The sequence below is a fragment of the Cariama cristata genome, unplaced genomic scaffold, assembly GCF_000690535.1.
Source record: "Cariama cristata isolate BGI_N322 unplaced genomic scaffold, ASM69053v1 Scaffold26142, whole genome shotgun sequence".
Lineage (NCBI taxonomy): Eukaryota > Metazoa > Chordata > Aves > Cariamiformes > Cariamidae > Cariama > Cariama cristata.
This window is the reverse complement of record NW_009603608.1, coordinates 3,140-12,147: the sequence shown is the minus strand read 5'-3', so window position 1 is coordinate 12,147 and position 9,008 is coordinate 3,140. Positions and strand designations below refer to the sequence as shown.

At 45.5% G+C, this 9,008-nt stretch overlaps 1 protein-coding gene across 1 annotated transcript; it reads right to left on the bottom strand.

The window, feature by feature from the left end:
• Nucleotides 1-5,639: 5,639 nt before the first annotated feature.
• LOC104157795 (TAF5-like RNA polymerase II p300/CBP-associated factor-associated factor 65 kDa subunit 5L) lies at nucleotides 5,640-7,028 on the bottom strand (the record flags this gene model as incomplete). Its single annotated transcript, XM_009695271.1, has 1 exon — nucleotides 5,640-7,028. A coding segment is annotated over one exon (807 nt), but the record flags the coding sequence as incomplete, so codon positions are not given.
• Between the last annotated feature and the right edge of the window lie 1,980 nt (nucleotides 7,029-9,008).

Sequence of the window (9,008 nt, the reverse complement as noted above, 5' to 3'; positions counted from 1 at the left end):
CCTCTGGCCTGGGTGCGATACCGAGGGCCGGGGCTCTTGCCAAACCTGCCACAGCCCGGGTCCCCTTCCCCTGCAGGGTGCTGGAGGGGTGGAGGGGAAACCCAGTGAATGCAGGGGAGGATACGGGTGAAAGGGAGGCAAGAAGGGCACGGTCAGGAAAGTTTGCAGAAATGTGAGTTGTACGTCTTCCAGAAGAGCTTCAAGTGCCGCGGGCTCTCCTGTGCAGTCTGTGCTGTCCCCAGGTTTTCTGACTGGGTGTATGAAAGCTGATGGGGTTACGTGTTGTAGATGAAACTGTAAATGCTAAATTTATATTGAGTTACTGCATGATACTGAAATAGTTTTGTAGCCTGTTCTGCATCTGCAAGGAGAAACAACTGGGCACTGCAGGACAAAAGCCTTTGCGTCGAGTAAAACAACCAGTACAAAAGCAACACAAAGCATTGAAATCCCACGACACGTGGGTTCTTTTGCAGTGCCACTTGAAGGCAACTGGAACATCTCCATGATTAAAGCATGCGGTTCCCACTGCCAGGTGCGCGGTGCACGGGAGCCGGAGGAGCACAGGCAGCTGGAGCAGCGAAGCAGGCAGGGTGGGGCTCCGGCATCCCTGCACGTAGATGTCACCAAGATGCGTGAGGTGATCTCTTGATGAAATTTTGTAAGCAAGAAGCACCACGTGCTTGCAATAAAACAATCCATACAGACAGAAAATGTGCTTCAGGAAGGCAGGTTCTCTGCACTTGTGTGTTTCCTGCGCTGGCTGCAGGATGAGGGCTGTTGCAGAACACAGGATGTTTTCTCTTGAGAGACTCTGGAGAATTACGGATAAATAATTAAAGAAAAAGAGAAGAGAAAGCCAAGCACGCCCTACCTCCTCCAGGACAAGGAGATCTGACTGGCAAAGGTGATGGCGAGCTTAGATGCAGCAGAGCTTTACGTTCCAGTTTGGTTTAGGCTTTGCTTCTGGGGAAAAGTAGTGTAAAAAAACACAACCACCACCAAACTCACAGATGGTTATACAGTCATCCTAAGCGGTCATGAAATATTTGCACTACTGGAGTTTCCAGGAGGGAAGAGTGCCTAAAACTCTGGCTATTCTTTTCCAGTTTGTTTACCACATGCAGATTGCTCTGCTATTGCCTCAAGCAAAAATGTCAAAAGCAACAGCAGTCCAGTGCATTAAGTCTCCAGCTAAGCTGCTCACCGACAGAAAAAAATGAGCAAAAGCTGTGCAAACATGCCTCATTTCAACTCCAGCAATGGGTTGAAGTTGCAATGTGTTAACCTAAAATACTATAGAGTCGCATGTGTGCTGACAACTCCAGACCTCGGCATGCCTGAGCTCATGGTTTGGGCTTGGCTGCTTTCTGATGTTGAGCTACATGCAGCTCCGGAAGGATTTGTGCTAGTTCTAAAGGGCAGGTTGTCATTACACGACTTTTGCTGTGCTTTTCTGGATGACAGACAAATGGCCAACCTCCAGATGCGGTTGGCATTACTTTGTCTGGGGTTGTCTTACAGCGTGACCCCAGTTTATCTCTGTAGCAAGCACAGGGCAGTTTCTGCCCTTACTTGCACTGTCCTTTCCCTCTCCATGAACTACAAAGCATCACCAGCTGTTGCAAAGCCAGGTCAAGGGCTGGTCTAGGGCAGACATCAGAACGGACAGATAGTATCACTGCTGTCCAGAGACCAAGAAACTCCCTCTGGCAAGAGTGGTTCGTTATCTAGCGGCCTTGTTCCCCTTAGGGTCCGCCTACCTCTCCTCTGTCCATCGCTTTTAGGAACTTCCCAAGACTCACGTGCAACCCAGCCTTTGGATGCTGTGCCACCGAACAGAGCTATGACACTCACTGCTGTGTAGGTAGCCCGCTTGCCTAAGTGTAAAAGAGAAAGCAGAGTCTGATCTGGCACCTTCCAAATTAGAGGCAGGGGGTTCAGGATAACCCCTGAATATCCCAAAGAATATCCTGAGTTCAAAGGCTTCTCTGAGATGGAAACAGGTAGTTCAGTATCCTACAGCATACCTCTGTTAAACGATTTTAAGCTACAGGAACAAAAAACCCAACCAACCAAACAACAAAAACCAAACCCCAGGCTTGATTAAGGAACTATTTACAGGCAATTTACAAGCAAGGAAGGCAGTTTAATTATTTCAACAAGCTGCCCGACCAGCCCTGCTACCCTACCAAAGCTGCTGGAGTTGGTGTTGCATGATGTGTAGCAGTGTGAACAGAAGCGTTACTACTGGGTGGGGGTAAGAAGCACTAGCAAAGAAATAGAAGTGGACACCATCATGATCCTTCTCTTGTGCCCTGACACTTGTAACTTCTGCAGCACCTCCCATCCCATTCTCCAGAGCTGGGGTAGCGCTACTGGTGCACCTGCTCTCTTCGACAGCGGGGTAGAGGGGTTCAGATGGAGTTTCTTCCTCCTGTTCTTAGGTAAAGCATCAGAGGAGCACTGCCCATGTGCTGATATGCTTGTACAGCACCAAACACGATAAAGTCCTGTTCTTAGCTGATCCCCTGGCCGTACATACCAAAATATTTTTGTTTTCAGGCCTGTCGTAAACAGAGGACCGTGACTTCACTGAAGATCACAAACCTATGCAAAGACAAGACAGTTTTATCCTAAATGGAACTGCAAAGACCTGGACTAGGTAGGAAAGCAGGACAACCGATAAAGCAGGCTTCTGAAGAATTCTTCTTCCTCGTCTAACCCTCAGCTTAATGCAGCTGATCCCTTCTCCTGTTTGAAAACAGGATGCATGTTTTAGTTATAGAGTAACACCTATGATATCAAGTTATAGAAATAGCTTCCACAGCTGCCTCGTTCAAGAATTTCACCGTCCCGAGAGAATATTTCTGCAGGATGACAGACAGAGTAGGTAACGCCTTGTCTTAAACTGGGCATTTAGAATAGACCACCTTCTTTGTACAACTGCTGCTCAGCGCTGTTGTATAGCAGCGTCCAGGAAACAGAAAGCCAGATGCATGTTTAAAATTGTTTAAAGATGATTACCAGTCCAGAGACAAATTTTACCAGTATTTTGTAGTTGAAATACATTCAGCATGGTGAGCATTGTTATTTCAGTCAGTTTGGGCTCCTGTCCAGTACTTTTAAAAAAAAAACCCCATAGCTAACGTGCATGACGGGATCGTCTTTGGCAAGGGACATCCAGGCAGTTAATTTAACTGTCACATCGGTGTCTTGTAATGGTACAGTTTTAGTGCCTGGCTGACCGCGAGCAACTGGACACCACTCCGAAGGAAGGCCATTTCAGGACTTTGTTGAAGAACCCACTGAGCTGGAGGACTAACAAAGTCAGCAACAGTTGAAACAAGGTTAGCAAAATGGCCTGAAGTCCTTTTTATTTTTCTTGGCAAACCCAAAGGATCTGTTAATGGAAATATCATTTTTGTAACATGTTTTTAGACTTAAAATGCACTTGTAAGAGACAGCTTTTTCACAAAGGAATAGGACGAATGTCACCATTTGGGAAGTTAAGATGTTTAGATTGAACAGCGTGGCAGCACGCTGCTCAAGAGATGCCAGTGTTAAAAGTGGGAAGGGCGACTTTAACATAGACCTGTGAATGGGTGTAGCAGTTTGTTTGTAAGAGCAAATACCCTTTCCTTTCATCGGTATTCAGTGACTACGCATGGACTTGTACCTCAGCTTTGGCTATATTTGCTGTGGCCTGGACTACCTGACACCTTTTGAAAGGGTGTTTTTGCTGTTATGTACATCTAATAGGATTTGCTTCCTAAGTCTCTTTACTCTTACTTGTCACTTTTATATGCAAAATTATTCAGAATAACCCAACTAATAAAAAGCCCAATTCCACCGTAGATGTTGTTAAAGGGAAACTTTGTTCTCTGCCTATCTCACCTTTATTCCCCCTCCTTCTGGTTGCTGTTTGCTCTACTTCAGGACCAAACATCAGCTGCTCTAAATCTAAACACTGATCAGGACACACGGCAACAAACACCAAAATGAGTTCCAGTGAACACTGGTGAGCCATATCCTTCCTAGGTAGTCACACAGGCGTTCAGCCAAGCACTTCGATACTTCGCTGTGATATAAGAGCAGTCGTTCCACAATGAAATCTTTGGGCTAGAAGCTACAGAATCAAGCAAAACCACTCAAAACAACTGCAGAGATTACCGCAGGTTGAAGAATACAATGCATTTAGTCTGGTGAGCAGTATCAGCTCAATAGAGCTGAAGGAGAATGTCTCTAGAGAGACCTGCATAGCACAAAGCATCAGCAATACAACCATCTCCCATGCTGTTTTTTTATAAAATGCCTGATCCTGGTCTGGGATTGTTGAGATGCTTCATACTTTTGATACCCAGCCGTCAGAAGATTAGCAGCGCCATTCAACTCCAAGCGTACAGAGGGGTTTCTGGTACTCCCAGAGCCGAGCCACAGCACACGCTATTACTAATCTCAGAAAGGTCACTTTTCTCATAAAAGGTTTTGGTCATTTACCAATGTGTAAGTAGACCAAAAAAACCCCAAGCAATTGTGAGCTGTTGTCTAAACTCTTGGGATTGTTTGGATGTTCAAGAGAATTCTCTCATGAAAGTCCAGAAGGTCTGAGGGAAGACGAAGGAGTTATTTAATACCAACAGCCTGTCTAGAAGACATTAAGATTGTGCCTTTGCTCAAAAGAGGCATTTCAGAACATGAAACCACAAAGTAAAGGTCACAGAGAATGAGGCTTTCTGGTGCACGGTGTCAGCCTCAGGGGGTACCGAGATCCTCCACGTGCATTTCAGCTGACCTGCAAAGCTGGGTCAACACCCTACTCCATGGCCCGCCAGGTCAGGGCTGTGGAAAGCAAGTAGGGGGATATCAAAACAGCATGCACCAGGTGAGCGGGACCAGCAGATTCAGCCCCCAAGTGCCAAGCGGGCTCCAGCAGTGTAGAAGCATGCTCCTGCCCTCTCCTTCCCATGCAAGTCACAGCAAGTTCCCCAGAAAGGGACCAAACCACTTTTATTTTTTATTTTTAAACTAAATGCTTTTAATAGAAAACAAAATACAAAATAACTCTTTCCAGAAAGCAGAAATATTTAATCTCTCCAAATGACAAACTAGAACGTGCTTTTTCTGCAGATCCTTGTTGTGAATGCTGATGATTTATCTCACAAAGTGTTCATGAAACTGATATTGCAACATTCTGAGAAAAATCCAACACCGGCAGAGCTGCCTCTGTATACGCACAATAATTTAGTAATACTATTTTTTTTTTCCCATGTCACTTTGTGTGTCTCTCTCTCTCCCTGTCCCCTCTCCCTAGACTGCCAACTTCCATTTACAGAAATATTTCTGTGAGGTGCAGTGGTGGATTGACATGCCCCGTTTCCATTAGGAGTCCAAACGTAGCCGCTTCAGTTCTATTGTGCCCTCCCTCCAGACAAGGCAAGTTTTTTTATTAACCTTAAAGCCACCGCTCTACCCCCACTGTCCTCCCATCCTCAAAACACAGTGCAACCAGATTCAGAAAGATTCCTAATTAATGGAACATAAATACAAATATCACAGCTAGTACCAGGAACCAAACGCAAATGACAATGCAGAGATGGGCCCCAACTGAGGTCAGATTTCCATACCCTTACTAAAAAGAAAGATGGTTATTTTCTACTTAGCTAGTCCAAAATACTCCAGAAGTGCTATAGGGAGCTGTAATATTTAGGACCACTATCATTGTAGAAAATACATAATGTTCTTTTAATAGAAGGGTCTTAAAATGCTGGTCCTCTGCAATACCAGGAAAACAAAAGCAAAACAAAACAAAAAACACTGGGCCAGTAGTTCTCCACACACTCAAGCCTCAGTTAACAGTAGGTAAGATGTGCCCATCAATCAATGCAGGATATTTAAGTGCAGGTCAGCAGCTTATCTGGTTGGCAGTTCCACTTGTCTGGACCAGGCTTTTGGTTTCCCCAAGCTCCTGGATTTACTCCCCTTTTCCCCATCCCTACAAGATTAGAATGTATATGTATTTTCATCACTCCTCCTTTTTTCCTTATCCTGTTCAACAGCACAGGCCTTTTTATGGGCAAGATATTTTAAAGCATTTGCATCACTCTGAACATGCCTTTCAAGAGGGCAGAAGGAGGAAAGTGTTTCACAGTCAGTAATCTCAGCTTGTAATGGACTCTGGCATTCAATACACCCACCCGCTTCCCTAAGGAAAAAAAAAATTAATGTTCCTGATTTTCTTGTGCAACTCCAGTCACTAGAAGAAGATTACAGGCCATAAACTGTACGCTCAGTACATTATTCATTTGTCCGGTATATACACCAACCAGTTCACTGGAAGACCCATCTGCAGGGGCGTTGCAGTAAGTGTTCCGAATGTCCCAGACCCGGACTGAATTGTCCATCGATGCTGAAGCAATTAAACTACTGTCGGGGCTAAAAGTAAGGCTGGTTATGTTGTCCGTGTGCCCCCTCAGTTCTTTGTAAAGAGTTCCTGAGGCCAAGTCCCACAGCTTTAGCCGCTGGTCTTCACCTGCTGACGCCAGGTACTTACCGTTGGGAGAAAATGCAAGCGCTAGCACGGGGCCACGGTGCCCGGTGAAAAGACGCACCGAGTTGCCTTGCTGAGTGCTCCACAAGCGCACAGTTTTGTCCGTGGAGCCCGTGGCTAAGTAGTTGGAATTGGGGTGGAACTTGACACAGTCTACGTCCGCCAAATGGCCTGCGTATATTCGCAGCGGGTACGTCCGATCGAACGACCAGAGCCTTGCAGTGCGATCGTGGGAACCACTGGCAAAGTACAGGCTGCAGGGGCTAATATCCAAATCCCAGACAGGATAGGCGTGTCCTTGGTACAACACAGTGTTTGTAAAACTTCCGAGGTCCCAGTATCTGATGGACATGTCCTCAGAACAAGATAAGAGTCCCGAACTGTCTGAAAGGAACCTCGTGCTGTACACAGGTCCACAGTGTCCTCTCAGGATCTTCATTTCTGTGCCTGCGCTGTCGTCCTCTTCCTCCTGGTCAGGGAGGAGAAAAAGAAACAAGAAAGGAAAGCATGTTTATCTGTTCAACAAATACAGGCACCACTGTGAGGAAAACAAGCGAGTGTTAATACAGAAGAAGTTATTTTAGCCATGGCACGTTTCGTGCAACTCTCAGAAACAAACATTGCTAGCGCATTTGCTACATCTAGGTTAATGCTGAAAAAGATAGTAAGATAAGACTTTATATAAAGGTTTCATCTTCATGTTGGGTAGCGTCATGCTCACTCCAGAAGGCGCTTTAACCTGGGACTGTATGCAAATAGGGGAAAAAAAGAAATATTTTATTACATTTTTCCATTTGCTAAAAACATATGCTTATTCCCTATCCGCTCTCTACTAAACTTTTGGCTAAGATGTTGAAACAGATCTTGGCATCTGCTCTTTTGGTGTGGTTGTTACTGGAAGTGAATCTCACGGTAGAGAAAAAGAAACACAGATGTCTTAACAAAAGGCAGGAGATGGAAAGACAAAGCATATTTGACAAGCTGTTGGCTGGACATTCTTTCCTAGCCCCACATGTGAACAGAAAACCAGTAAGGCTGTAAAATCTATTTCTCCATGCAAGCTCCATCAGGATGCTTTCACATCCTCACCCGTGAAGAACAGCCTTCAAGAACAGCAAATGTATGCAGCTTATTTAGGTCAAAGAATCTATTTTGGGGTAGGAGAAGATGAATAATCACAAAAAGGATGGCACTGGAAATCTTTTTATCCTGTGATTCTCCAATTCAAGTACCAGGGCAGATAGTTAACAAGTAAAGGCTTTCACATTTAAAGACTGTTCAGAGAGCTGTGCTAAAGGAATCTTCCACTGGAGGGTAAGGGTCTCTGAAAGTTTACTCAAGTAGCACCTCTCAACATTCAAAGGCTACAGCCTGCACAAGTTCCAGCAAATCTCAACTCAAGAGAACGTCCTTGCCTGACAAGCTGGAGTCTCAAAAAGTGCAAGATAACCATGGCTTGGGGTGCACCTGCGTCGTAGCTCGAGACCACCCTTCCTCAGGGCTGTCAGGCAGACACTCTCCCTCAGTATTGAATCGGTAACACTCATCCCTGGACGATCTCTGCACATCAAATTCAACACAACGCCCTTTTGTTTGTGAGCAGCCCCTTTAACTTTTATCGTCACAAACTGGCCCGTTTCCTGCAGAAGGAACGCTTCCTGCCCTGAGAGGAAACCCAATTCCCCAGGGCTGCCGGACGGCGGACGACCAGCCGAAGTCAGTGCATCGTGAGCAGCTCTCTTGGCTAACACAACATCTCCCATCCTTCCCACTGACAGTTTTGCTTCAGACTTAGCAATCGCCCTGAAAGCCCTTCTCCTCCAGTGGTTTCAAATCTCACGTCAGAGGGGCGCAAACTGACTTAGCTAGGTCGTTGCCTTTCTCCATCTCAACTGCGTGTTTAGTAGTAGGCAGCAAGCCGTGTTTAGCAATGCTAATTCTCTTCAGAGTAGTCAGTGCCCATGGGAGTTTTATGATGTGGCTGGGAGCCAACTTCATCTCTACTATGGAGGTGAGGCAGAGAGAAATTGCAGGCTCTAGCACGCAAAGCCCCATTCTTATTCAAATTGCTTTTTCTGCCTCAGATAGAGCATTGCTTGCTGGAATCCGCAGCATCTCTAGGCTATGTTACCACATTAAAGGAGAGAGGCTGATACCTGCAGCATTTTATACTATGCAATTATGACCATAAGATTCCTGACAAGTTACCAGTGGAAGCCCATTCAAGTTACCTATATTGTGCTATAGTTTCTGTACATTCTGCAAGTCTAGGTACTTCATTTTATGCCTTCAAATTCATACAGGGCTACTTGGGCTGTTTGCAAGCACCCACTCTCTCTCCTACAAGCACCTACTCTTTTCTTGTACTACAGCAGCAGCTTATTTGACAATGCCTTCTGTAGCATTCACACTCCTATATGGTCACAGGTAGCAAATCTTACCTTTAACTTCTGTTTGA